The sequence below is a fragment of the Poecilia reticulata genome, chromosome 7 (genome assembly GCF_904066995.2).
Source record: "Poecilia reticulata chromosome 7, P_reticulata-male-v2, whole genome shotgun sequence".
NCBI classification, from domain to species: domain Eukaryota; kingdom Metazoa; phylum Chordata; class Actinopteri; order Cyprinodontiformes; family Poeciliidae; genus Poecilia; species Poecilia reticulata.
Window position 1 is genome coordinate 6,135,244 of NC_088836.1, and position 14,038 is coordinate 6,149,281.

Genomic DNA, 14,038 nt, shown 5'->3' on the forward strand with positions numbered 1-14,038 from the left:
TTTGAGTCTAACTGACACCAAACAATGTCAGAACTTGTTTTGATTTGAATTTGGTTCGTTTTTTCTTAATTATGCGTAGGAGCAATGCATACTGCTCCTATGCATTGCTATTGCAGGCCCTAATTAATGAATATGTATTATTATGTGCCACTTTATACTACCGTCAAATAACTGCTAGCTTCAGTTGTTATGAAAACTCTGTATATATATCAAAAATAAAAGAAATTTGACTTGGTATCATAACTGTATCTGGCCCCTGAAATTGTCCTCTGTCTCTTTAAGAACCTCCTAGCTTTCCTGACACTCCCCCTTCAGCTTGTGATGACAACAGTGTTTCTCCATGATGGTGTCTGCAATCATTCTTCGGGGTGTTGCAGTTTCTATGTTGAGCTCAGCAGATGTGCAGTTCCGCTAGTCTGGAGGAGCCTAGTAGAGGAGGTGCTGGGTGGGAGCGCCAAGCTGGAGCTTTGGGTAAGCAGGCGGTGCATTGTATGATCAGGTGTTAAGGCAAACCCAAATCTCAGGAGATTCAAGGAGTCCTCATACATGTATGAATAAATCAAGGCAGAACTCTGTTGAAGAACTGATGGATTCTTGGGAGAAAAATGTCACCTGTTTTCCCACGGGTTTATTTTAGGTCTGTCACAATTATCAAAATTATTTCTATTTGCTAAATGACACAGGAATGAGAGAATTTTGTATTACTGCCTTCAAAATCTGAAGTTTACATACATTTCCTCAGTATTTGATTGCATTCCATTTGAACTGTATGACCTTGGTCTCGCCTTTTGGGTTTCCTTCCAGAAACTTCTCTCTCACAATAGTGTGGTTGGAATGAGTCCTGGTCTGTTCCTTCTGACGGAACTGGTTGAAGTCCGGGTTGCGGCCCGCCTCACTCACACATGCCTTTTCAGGTTTCCCCACAACTTCTCCATAGGATTAAGATCAGGACCACAACAAAACATTGACTCTGTTGTCCTCAAGCTGCTTTAAAACCACTTTGGCTGTGTGCTGAGGGTTACTGTCCATCTGGAAGACCAATCTGCTTTTACTTCCTGGCTGATGTATTTAACTGTTGCTTTAATATTTTGCCATGTAATGTTCTTTCCTCATGATTCCATCTATTTTATGATGGAATCATAAAATTCGTACTGCAGCAAAACAACCCCACAACATGATGCTGCCACAACCACGCTTCACAGTTAGGACGGTACAGGCATCATCCTTTTTCCTCAAAATGTAACAGGTGCAAAAAACAGTCCAAAATGAAGATTTTTGTCCCTGTGTGGATTTGCAAACTACAATCTTTCAGCCCAGGACATTTCACTGTGGATAATGACTCTTTCTCACCAACTTCAGCAGCATCCTCACAAGATCTTTGGTTTTTGTTCTGGGGCCTTTCTGCACATTTTGTACCTGAACCTGTTCATTTCTGCCCATTTCCTTCCTGAGTGGTGTGATGGTTGTATGCCTGTCACGATAACAAATTTTGCTGGACGATTAATTGTCTAAAAAAATTATTGCGATAAACAATAATATTGTTTCAAGACCTTTTGACACTGATTTAAAGGAAATGATGTAATAATGCATGTGATTTCCTGCCATAGAAAGATACACTTTATTTTCAAAAGAACACATAACACTGGAACTGATAAACTAAACAACCCAAAACAAAAATAAAATGGATTCTCAGTCTCCATTAACAAAAAGTGTACTTGAATAAAAACTAAACAACATAAAGCCAAAGTGGAAATAAATATTGAATTCAACCAAAGGAGTGCAGATTATGAAGTCTGTATACTATATTGCCCTTCAGTAATCAGTGGCGGAGCTAGACTTTTAAAGTTGGGGGGGCCAAGGGGGGCCAGGACTACCTCTGGGGGGGCAAAATTTTAAATGTGTGTGTGCACATATATATAATTTTAAAAAATAACCAAACTGAATATTTGGTTAGTTTTTAAGCCCCTCTGTCATTTGACATGTTATAATTAACACCTTTGACTGGCGCACATGGAGACATGATAGACTTTACGCAAAGAGTTCATCGCAGAGGAAACTAAAATCAATCAAATAAAAGATCCTTTCTGAATATCATCTCATGGACTCTGAACTAAATGCGTCTTTCTGACCGGGAGCTGACAGCGTGTTGAAGAGTTATGGACACCTTGGTTAGGAAGCTCTGATTGGACAGGTAACAATATTTCAGGTCGGACCAGAATTATTTGCCTGATGGTGGTTCAGGCTTCTAATGAGTTTACATTTAATGAGTTTGGAGCACATAGAGAAAACCTAAAGAGAATATGATCTACTTATTGTAGTTTATGTAGAGGAATAACAGCTGATCGTTGAGAGAGGAAAGAAATTAAAGTGCAGATCCGTTAGGCAGAAACAAGCGCAGAGCGCTGGGCAATAAATGCGCTTAAATGCTCCACAGTTAGTTGATCACACATGAGATGACAAACGCCAAATATATAATATATAGTTACACTGCTTACGTTAATGGTGTTTTAAAAACAAAACCAGTAAAAACTTAACTGAGTTAATATGTCAGATTCCCTCCTCATCCTCGTCTTGATAAGAACAGAGAGCAGTCCGCTGGTTTCTGTCCAGAATGTGATCAAGCGCAGCTGACACTTGGTGCCACAATGGTGGCACAGAGAACATCGTGGAGCTCATTATTAATCAGACTAAGAACAATATCAGTCAGAGGATCATCTCTGATCTGGACGCTTTAACGGACCAGAGACTTTGGAGCTCCTAGCTCAGCTGATCCGCTTCTGCTGGTTTTTCTCCCGCAGAGGGATCAGGAAACGATCAGAGTTCTGTCGTCTTCTAATCACGTCATTTCGTGAAATGTTACCTGATTTCAAAAACGTTCTAGCAGAGAAATAATAAATGTTTCATTTGATGACTACAAATTGGAAATAAAATTATTTTTTTCTTTGACGGACAACGAAAAAACTCCAGCGCCACCTCTGCTCCAAACTAGGAACATTGTCGGCCCCTCTTCGGTTTTTTCTCTTTTTTGCGGAGAATAAATAAATAACTTATTGGTGTTTTACCATCACCACCAGGTATGAAGTGCTTTAGCCTTTGAATTGCACCACAACGCAGCACAACTGAAACACCCAGGAGAAGAATATCAGCTTGTTATGAGTATAAAGGAGGCTGGTATCGCGCCTGATAAAAATCTATTTATTTATGTCATCACATGGACTTATATAAAGTTTTATACATTTTCTTTTGATATATTTATTATTGTTTTTCTTCTTTAGATATTAGGTTGGCTTAGAATGATTCCAAATAATGTACAGGAATAACCTGGTGCTGTTACATGTCAATCATCTGGGGGGGCCACTAGGGGGGCCAATCAGATGACAGGGGGGGCACTGGCCCCCCCGGCCCCCCCTCTGGCTCCGCCACTGTCAGTAATCACTAGATTTAAATAGAGAAGATGGGCACATCTTCACATCACATGATGCTGTATTTCATACTACACGATTTTTTGCTCCTATTTTCCCTTTACGAAAATCTTAGATCATTGGCCGATCTAACATTGTCGCTGGTGATTTCGTAACCGATCATCCTGTAGTGTGATTTAGGTCGTCGTGGCCGCTCCGATCTAAATCTGGGGTTTTCCCCGACTGGGAGCTTAACGCTGAATGTGACAGGTAGCCAATCAGAAAGCGCGGATTCTCCTCCTTCTGGGAGGAAATAATGAGGGGAATCCCAAACAACTGACACGACGCAACCCGAAGTCCAGCGGACATCGGAGATGATTTGTGGAAACCACATTAATGTTTATTCAGCATTTCGTGCAAAGAATATAGAAATGACAAGGGGAGGAGTTGGAGCCAAATTACTACCGCAGTTGATAAACCCGGTAAGTTTTCAGCTGTTCTTCGTTAACGTGACATAAATAGGTTATAATTATTTTCATTCAGTCAGGACTTTACTCTGACTCTATAGCCACATGCATCACAGGTAGATTCTAGTAAAGCATTGATTAATACATGATTTTAAAATTAGTTAACTGGACTTGTAGCCATTATTTTGGCCCAGGTGGCTGGACAACACACGGCACGACAAACCCGATCGAACCGTTATGGATTTCTGTCGGCTAATGTGTCTCTCAGGTTTTGAAAATGGGCCGACAACTCATGTAGTGTGCGCTGGACATTAGACTAAGGAAATGAGGAAGGGAGGGTCAGTGGAGAGCACCGGAGCTGAGCCTTTTTTCATTCAGTGTCATCAATAGAGAGAAAAAAGGCAGGAAGAGACGATAAAGCCGATAATTAAAATAAGGTCGATAGGTTTAATTTATCATGCGATTAATTGATTTATCGTTTATCGCGACAGGCCTAGACGGTTGTAAATTCCCATTATGTCCATGTTTGGATAAAATTGTTTAAAGAGTTGAATGCTGCACCTTAAAGCATTTGGAAATTATTTCCCAAGTTGAACCAAACTGGTGCTGCTCCTGATTCTCTTCCTGATATCTTGGCTGATTTTTTTTAGACATTCCCATAGAGTCCAACAAAAAATCAGAAAGTTTCAGGTAGGACCTTAAAAGACATCCACAGCTGTCAGTTAACCTACCAGATGTTACCAAAACCATGACATCATCATCAGAGCTTTCATTAGTTATATATAGTGATCATTCTCCATTTAAACTTCTGCTTTTGAGGCCATTAATAGATAAATGTTTGACATATTCTGTCTCTCATTATGCTGGCATTTAGTAATCAAAGTTATTTTGGTAATTGACCTAAAACAAGAGACGTTTGATCTGGTTAAACTACAGACGGGGGAAAAAGAAAGATGTAGGCCTGAGTAAACGTTTGGTTTCGACAGTTGCTTCTCCTATCGTAACCTTGAGGTTTACATATATTGCATAAAAAGATAAATGATCTTGATTTTCTAATTTTCTGATGTTAATCATAGTGCTGTGGTCAGTAATTTCCATCAGTAGAAAACTTATGAGGGACATCTTTAGTTTATAGAAATCTGATCATTTAGGGATTGGATGAAATTATTTAGACCAGGTTGGATTTTTAAGAATGAAGCGTAATAATATGCTTAAATGGCTCATTTAAGGGAATCCATTTTCAGTCTCTGTGTGTCATTTCTGAATCTTTCCACGCTGGGTTTCCCCACTCTGTTTCCGTCTTCTAGCCCAGCCCCCTGGGTGTAAACTGCGCAGCGGATTGGGCCTCGTTCCGGCGTTACGACACACCCTCCGTCCGCAGCCGGGCGCCGCCACCTGATGCTTGGCAGCCTAAACTTCAGTCCTGACAGAGAGCAGAGGAGCACAATGCTGCAGCTCTAGCTGTTTCCAAACCATTAGGCTTCTGTCTGTGGATTTCTGAGGGAGGGAGAGGCGTTGACTTTGAGGTTCTGGCGCGGCTCGGAGGCAAACTCACTGGAAAGAGAGAAAGGAAGTTTCACTTAAGAGGGTAAGCTTTACTGTAGTATGTCATCCAAGATTTGTAGAAATGTCGTAGGGCATGTTTTTTAAAAAAAAAAAAAAATGTTTTTCTCGAGCTGCAACTGAGAGATTGAGATGCAACTGTTGGAAACCGACGGAACAAACTCACCCGTCCGGTTGCTCAGGTTTTTCGACTGGCTGTTTTCTTCGCGGTAGAAACTCTAAGCGCAGATGGGACTTCAACTAACAGCGGAGGCCAAATATACCGTCCATCCACCGCCTCGGTTATATTTGGAGTGAGCGCGAGCGCCAAGGCTGCTGGTTGAAAAGATAAACATTTCCTGATTTATCCTGTCTTGTATCCAGCAGAGGAAAGCCAGACCGTGAAAAGAAGCTTCCATGAAGGGATGGATTTACAAACGGTTCTATCGAGTTTGTGTTTTTTTTTCTTTTCTTCAGTACTGTACAGTCATTTAAAGTAGACACGTCCTGATACGTGTCGCATGGCTGCATGAAAAGCACTTTATGAAAACAAGGTACTTTTTAATAGCAGGAAGGTGTATGCTTTTATTTTTAGCAGGTAAACATGCTTTTCATACGCCGACACATTGTAATATTCCATCCATCCATTTTCTAACACCCTTATCCCTTGGTGGGGTCGGGAGGGTTGCTGGTGCCTATCCGGGTGAGAGGTGGGGTCACCCTGGGCAGGTCGCCAGTCTGTCGCAGGGCAACACAGAGACACACAGGACAAACAACCATGCACATGCACACACACACACACACACACACACACACACACACACACACACACACACACACACACACACACACACCTAGGGACAATTTAGAGAGGCCAATTAACCTGACAGTCATGTTTTTGGACTGTGGGAGGAAACTGGAGTAGAAACCTAGAGAAAACCCACGCATGCACAGGGAGAACATGCAAACTCGAGAACATGCAAACTCCATGCAGAAAGACCCGGGGCCGGGAGTCGAACCCAGAACCTTCTTGCTGCAAGGCAACAGCTCTACCAACTGTGCCACTGTGTAGCCACATTGTAATATTCATTTTTTTTAATTGTTGCATTTTCATTAGCTGCTAGGAGAAAAGTGATGAGGCAATAGACATTAAGAGAATATAAAAGTCATTGTGTAATCACGTTTTTCATTTGGTGATGGAGTAACTTCAATAATATTCTGATTTATTGAATATATATATTGTATCTGATGTCCATATGATCCAAAATAACTAAAAGAAGAAACCTTAACTTTAAAAACAATTCAGTTATTGTTTTTAAAACCTGTTTAATGTAGTTTTCACAACACCTACTTCTAGCTTAATTTGACACTTTACACCTGGAGCTGTTTGTTTTTCCTTGGGTTGTTCTATCTACACCATTATGTATCTGTGATTTTTTTGTGCATTATTTGTCACCATGTATTCATAAAAAACTAGACATGCACTAAATTTTAAGAAGTCATACAATATCACAACAATTTCAATTTATTGCTATAAAAATATTAACTGCAACAAATCAAAATTTTTCTGACTCCTATCTTTGTGCTTCCAGCAGTTTGTGTGACATTTATCATCTGGATGAGTGCAATAATGTCAGCAGTGAATATACTCACAATTTACTGTACCAAATGGCCCAGAATCACTTTTCATTTCATAGAAAAATGGAGAAGTACTGACCTAAATGTGTCACCCAAAGTTAAACAAAAGATATATTAGGCCTGAGAAGGTTTATAGGTCTATGTGAATCTTAAATTGATAAAACATTGATCGGGTGTAAGATCCAAAGACATGGCGAAAACCAAACAAAGGAGAAAGAAATCAGAGGACACGGGCTGTTCTCGCAGTTTGCCTAGGGTGGAGGCAGATCCCAGTATTTGGATTGGAAATCAGATGCACTGTTGGAGAAGAATACCACACATACAAATGTTTTTCTTCTAATAGCTAACTTTGATTTGGAATCTATAGATCAACTACACGGAAACTGTTTTTAAAAATGCAGTTGTATAATTTTTTTTATTTATGCTTTCAACATTTTATAATTGCTTATAAATAATAAAAAGTATACTGGAAAAGACAAACCTCTCAAGTTCAACACCTGAAGATGCGGTTTACAGCCCTAAAATAGCTCCAAATATGTGAAAGCCCAATCTGAACAGCGGTTTTTTTTTTTGTTTTTTGTTTTTTCAGGTTAACACAGCAGAGACTTTAAAGTTGCTTTCGTAGGTTTAGGAACACTTATGAACACAAAGGCCGGTAATGAACAATGATTAATCTGGGAGAAATGCGGCGTAAGATAAAGTCAACAAAATCATAAATGTAGGTCGGGAAGCCGCAGCAGCTGCAGACTTGTTGTGTCAGGCTGTGAGGCCTGAGTCCAGCAGAGGGTTCCAGAGAAACCTGCTGTCAAGTCTAAATGTAACAAAATACTCTGCACAATCTGTTCCAGCACATTAGATTATCACTGGCCTCAAGTTGAATGTACCGCTCTGACGATGCAGTATCTTAGTTTTAAAGGGGCAGTATTACCAGGTGTTTTCCAGCCTTATAGAATTATTTTATAGCAGAATCAAGTAACTATGTTACCTTCAGTTGTTATAAAAAGGCTCTATATATCTGATATGACTTAAAGTTTGTTATTTAACGTGTTGAATTTGGGCCTCTGTCTCTTTAAAAATTCCTGCTCTTTCTGAAACTCAGCCTTCAGGAAGTCATCATAATGTCCCTCTTTTAACCTTTAGCAGGTTTAATAAATAGCTGGTTTTTACCAGGATTTCACTGAGAAGCGGCTCGCATAAAGAGCATTGTTTCACCAGGTGTTTGCTATTTGCTGCTGGCTAGTCTGAAGGAGCTGAGTGAGGGAGTCGTGAGGGGTGGAAGCTTGGAAACTGCAACTCTGAGGAGGAGCTGTGTGATGAAGGCGGAGCTAGGTCCAACCAGGCGTTTTGCACAGCTGAATGGTTGCCAAGAAGGTTAAAGGATTTCTCAAACATACATGAAAGAATCAAAGCAACACTCCTGGTATGTTTTTTATTAGGGAATAACATAAAATGAATTAAAGGTCAAAATAGTCGATTTTGACCTTTAATGATGCCACCTCTTTAAGTTAGTGTATCGATGGAGAACGATCTTTGGAGTTCAGATCTCCAGAAGACGCAGTGAGTTTATCTCAGTCTAGACACACACGGCCTGGTGTTATCTGTATCTGAGCCTTCTGAAATATTCATCCTCTCACAGCTGAATTATTTACTGTTGCACTGACTTGGTTTCACCTAAACACAAACGTCGATGTGTTTGGATGTTTGACAGGAAATGCGACGGCGCTCTAGGAAGAAGAATGCAGTTCTGGCAGTTCTGCTTCTCGTCACTGTCCTGTACTTCCTCTATCCGTTGGATTTCCTCCTCATGGTGAGACCCCAGAGCTAAAAAAAAAAAAAGAGGTGAATCCTGTCCAACAGGAAACGACACCTGGAAATGTTTCAGTCTGCTCTGCTTTCCCCTCCAGATGTGGTTCCAAGGAACAAGCAAACATTGGTCGATTGTGTCTTTCAGGGTTGGACTAGATCGGCTCCAAAGCAACTGAGCTGGCAATTGGAGAGGCTCGTCAGTAAGGAGTCCTGGGCGGAACAGGGAGATTATCTGCATCTCAATGTGACCTATCAGCTGCTGGCAGGAACGCCATCCACTCGGCAGAGTGAGTTCCACTCACAGTTGGCTAGTAACTGGTTATATTTACTCAGTTACATTTAATTGAGTAAAATTATGGAGGAAAAAAATTTTCTTTCAGGAGTATTTTTTTACTATGCTGTACTTTTTACTTTTACTTGAGTAATTCTATCTTGTGTCACTTACTCTTGAGTAAAATTCCTGGATCGTCTGCCCACTGAGAGTAACGCCACTGAATGAAGGACAAAGTTGTTTTAACCAAAACCTCACCACCCACACACACACACACACACACGCACACACACACACACACACACACACACACACACACACACACACACACACACACACACACACACACACACACACACACACACACACACACACACACACACACACACACCTGCAGTTTGTGTTAAAGTTTTACAAGTTTCACATCAAAAGGATTTGATTTGGTTTATTTTGCCCAATTATTTTTATTCATATGTTATTTATATGAATTATTACATACTTTTTAAATCCCAAAATTCCCACATAACATCGTTGATCTCAGTAAAAGGCAGTGATCCTGATTCCTGACCCAACAGTAAGGAAGAAACCACTGCTGACTGACTAAAAATTACTCAAAGTGTGAGCTGGTGAGCCAAAGACTTTTGGAAAAACATTCACTGCAAAAACACAAAATCTTACAAAGTATTTCTTTGGTCTAGTTTATAGTGAAAATATCTTGACTAACTTGAAGTAAGACAAAACAAACTTATAAGAAACTTTTCTGCAAGATACAGGAGCTTATTTTTTTAGACAATAATTCCTTAATATTGATTAAAAAAAAGTAGCAGTTCCACTATCAGATTATTTCACTTTAAGGGCACATTTTTCCCAAATAATTTATCAAAGGAATTAGTACTTAAAAAAATCTATATTAAGAAATGATTGATTTAAAACAAGTTCCTATATCTTGTTGCCAAGTAACTTCTAAGTTAGTTTTGTCTTATTTCCATTGCTGCACTATGAACTAGACCAGAAATACTTGGTAAAATTTTGTGTTGTGTCTTGTGGACTGATGAGACAAAAGCTGAATTTTGGAAGGTGTGTCCTCCTTGCATCAGGTGAAAAACTAACACTTTTAGCACTTCACACTTCTCAACATGCCTGCAGTCAGACACGATGGTGGGTGTGTGATGATTGTGGGCTGATTTACTGATTCAGGACCCGGCTCTGTTGATTGAACCATGAATTCATGTCTTGTAAAATGACAGTCGGTCAGTTCTTGACCTAAAGCTCAGTCATTTATGTAGCAGGACAAAGATGAAGCAAACCACCAAGCTCACCTCTGGACAGCTCAGAAAAACCAAAACTAAAGGAAAGTTTTAGAGTGGCCTGGAAAAATCCCAGAGTTAAATCTGATTGAAATGCTGTGACGTGACTTTAAATAAGCCGTCCATGTCCGAAAACCCTGCAATGGGAACAATTCTGCGAGGAAGAATGGACCACAATTGCTCCACAGTGACGTTACCACAAACACTTGATGCCAGTTGTTGCTGCCATACGGCTAGGTTGGTTTGATTGGTTCTTCTCAGAACATTTTTATTAATTTTATATTAATAAAAAAAACAAAACAATCAAATTTAGTTGTTTTAAAACAATTAAATGAAATAATTAAACTCTAAATGACACCATTAACGAAGTGAGTGTTCTGGCCCTCTCTAAACCTCACTAAAACTCTGACATTGTAACCCTTATCGTAAAAAAAAACCCGTCAGCGTCCCTCACCCTCCTCTTATCTGTAGCAACACACTTTGTAAAAAAAAAAAAACCTTTAAAGCAGATTACAGTCTGCTTCTATCCATCAACTAATGCCTTTAAAAACAATCCATCATTAAAACCGCATGAAATAAAGCGACAAATCCATTTATCCATTATTTTCCCATTTAACTACAGCAGTAGTCATTTAAAGTGTAACAATAATTTGAGAAGCTGTGTGTTTTATTAAAAGCAAAAGATCAACATTTGTTGGGTTCAGAATATTATATTATAAAAAGAATTACCTCATAAACTCCTCCGTCTCACTATTTATAAAACATATTTTATTTGTCGGCCTTGGAATGTATTCAATAAGTTTTATTATTGCCACAGACCATTTATTTCAGTAACTCTAGCCTTTATTTATGTTTACAATGAGTTTCTGCTTACAGTTAATGAAAAGGACATTTAGAATTACATCAGTCATTACATTTTAATAGAGAAATGTGAACTTAATGAAAATGATATTTAAAGCTGCAGCTGTCTCCATGTCGTGACAGCATGTTACAAGACGGATAATCTGTGAAAAGATCGATCACCCCCAACTCCTCCCTGAGCTGCTATTATCATTTGAAGAAATGCACAACTACCGACCAAAAACAACCAATCGGAGCCAGAAGGAGGGGCTTAGCGCTGTCAGTCATCCTCATGTACTCACTGCTCAATGTATTAATGGTGGAGAAACAACGTCCAGTCACAGGAAAACAGTTTATCCTCCATCATCTATGGCCATGCTAACTAGCCTGAACATTCAGGCTAGTTAGCAGTGTAGCAAAGAGCAGAGGATGTCAATTTTTTCCCCCACAGATTATCTACCTCACACCATACTACCGTGACAAGTTTTAACAAATATGTAAAAAAAAAAAAAAAAAAAAAAAAAAAGCATTAATATTTAATAAAGGTTGTTACTTTCAAAAAGTACTTTTCAGGCCTCATGTTCTAAGTTATTAATATGACTGTATGTAGATTTTAATTCCTGTTTGGATACATTTCAGAGTTCCTAACCATCGGCATGTCGTCAGTCAAGCGGAAGAAGGGCAGCTACCTGGTGCCCACGCTGCAGTCGCTCTTCTCCCAGTCGTCTCGTGAAGAGCGCTCCTCCATGGTGGTGGTGGTACTGATCGCAGACTTTGACGTTCGCTGGATAACCAGTACCGTCAGGGAAATCAACTCAACGTTTGCCTCTGAGCTGGACCTAGGCCAGCTTTTAGTCATCCACGTGTCGCAGAAGTGGTACCCTCCTCTGACAGGTGCAGCATGATGAGTTCCAGCCAGGCAGGAAGCTTGAGTAACGTTCTTGCCGGTGGTTTATTCATGCAAGTCTCTCTGCTTCTTCCTGAAGGCTTGAAGAGGAACTACAACGACGCTCCTGACCGGGTGTCGTTCCGCTCCAAGCAGAATGTGGATTACTCCTTTTTGATCCACTACAGTGCAGGTCTGGGGCAGTACTACCTCCAGCTGGAAGACGACGTCTTTTCAGCACAGAACTTTCTCACAACTATTCGGAAGCACATTGAGGAGCAAAACGCAAAAAAGGACAGGTGGGCAATGTTGGAGTTTTCAGCCCTTGGTTACATTGGGAAACTCTACAAGTCCGCCGACCTTCCTCTTCTGGCCCGCTTCCTTTTTCTCTTTTACCAAGAAATGCCTTGTGACTGGCTGATGTCTCATTTCCGACAGCTGATGACCCAAAGAGAGACCATCCTCTTTAAACCCTCACTCTTCCAACACATGGGCACTTTTTCGTCATTCCAGGGAACATTCAACAAGCTAAAGGATAAGAACTTTGAAGAGGGACTATACACCAATCCCTCAGCTGAAGTGTATTCAAACATGTCCACCTACCAGAAGTACTTCCCCAAACTGGCCTGGGATCCCGGGGAGGGCTTCTTCTGGGGGCGCTCTCCAGGAAGAGGAGATTATTTGACGGTGGTGTTCCTGGAGCCTGTGGTGGTTGCGGGGATACTGGTGGAAACGGGATCAGGAGGAAAGGACCTCCTGGACTCTGGTCAGGTGGAGCTAGGCCAAGACGTGTTCACTGCAGCGATGAAGAGCTGTAAAACCTTCCAGTCACTGGGAGCTTTTATGAATGGAAAATTTGAGATGCGAGAGGTAGACAAACGGCACGGCTCTGCTTCTTCGTGTCTGAGGATATCTGTGACCGCCGGGCAGAAAGACTGGCTGATCATTCGGAAAATAAGAATCACAACGAAGTCCAGCGCATCCTGACGCCAAAAGTAGCTGGTTTGTCTGTCTTCCAGCCTGACTAACATTTTGGTTTCCAGTTTGAGTAAGGCATCCAACTGGAAATACTGGTGGTGGTGACGACGGGAAGTTGGGGTGTGTGGTTCTAAACTGATCCTGTTATAAAACATTGACCATGCCTGAGTGGAGCTGCTTCCAACCTCGAGATGTTTGACCAAAGCAAATGATGTACAGAGATTAAACAGCCATAGTAGATAATAATCTAAATCCATCTGGTCTTTTTGTTTCTTACTGTAGGAATCTGCAGCATTTTTTGCTGTTTTTATATGGTACATTCTCCTCTAGACTGTTGTATTTGTACCTTTTTTCTTAAAGTATAAATCACTTTTTGCAAATGTTTTCTTGCATCACATTTTCTAGAAGGAAACCTGTGCTACCTCACACATTAAATGTGTTATTTTCTTGGACCAAAGCTTGTGTACTTCAGTCTTTATTTATATGTAAAACCCTCAAATCTATCTGTAATATCTATCGGAGTAGCAGCGTTTCCATTGACTATATGATTGTGCAATTTGACGTATCGAAAATAAATTTGGTGCTTCAAAAATACAAGTTTATCGCCAAAAAGTTTGGCAATAAACCAATAGAAAATCTTTTTTTTTGGCATCACACAACTCATGTGATCAATAAGTGGATATCGCCATCGACGCAAACCGCAAAGAAGACTACAGGAAGTAGTAGAAGGATAATGCAATGCTCGTGTAATTTTAGTTGGATTTCTTATTTAGTAGAAACACAGCAATTGTGAAATTGGTTTTTGTTTTTTTTTATATTAGTGAAATATTGACATTTCTAATGGAAACAGTTCTGTCAGGCTATGAGTAGTTATTTTTATTTTCTAGACAAATTAACTTATC

The 14,038-nt window shown here is 40.2% G+C and overlaps 1 protein-coding gene across 1 annotated transcript; it reads left to right on the top strand.

Annotated features, from left to right (window-relative positions):
- The first annotated feature begins 304 nt into the window (after nucleotides 1-304).
- LOC103466943 (alpha-1,3-mannosyl-glycoprotein 4-beta-N-acetylglucosaminyltransferase C) lies at nucleotides 305-13,593 on the top strand. The gene is made up of 6 exons (XM_008412883.3): nucleotides 305-471; nucleotides 5,176-5,456; nucleotides 8,757-8,855; nucleotides 9,000-9,141; nucleotides 11,912-12,166; nucleotides 12,259-13,593. The coding sequence occupies exons 3-6, from the start codon at nucleotides 8,760-8,762 to the stop codon at nucleotides 13,143-13,145; spliced, it is 1,380 nt and encodes a 459-aa protein (XP_008411105.1). The 5' UTR covers nucleotides 305-471; nucleotides 5,176-5,456; nucleotides 8,757-8,759; the 3' UTR covers nucleotides 13,146-13,593.
- The last annotated feature ends 445 nt before the right edge of the window (nucleotides 13,594-14,038 follow it).

Excerpts from the sequence above, each read along its gene's own strand:
- LOC103466943 (XM_008412883.3), top strand. The coding sequence starts at position 8,760 with ATGCGACGGCGCTCTAGGAAGAAGAATGCAGTTCTGGCAGTTCTGCTT. Across the intron at positions 9,142-11,911 it reads AACGCCATCCACTCGGCAGA|AGTTCCTAACCATCGGCATG; the intron begins GTGAGTTCCACT and ends GATACATTTCAG. Across the intron at positions 12,167-12,258 it reads GTGGTACCCTCCTCTGACAG|GCTTGAAGAGGAACTACAAC; the intron begins GTGCAGCATGAT and ends TTCTTCCTGAAG.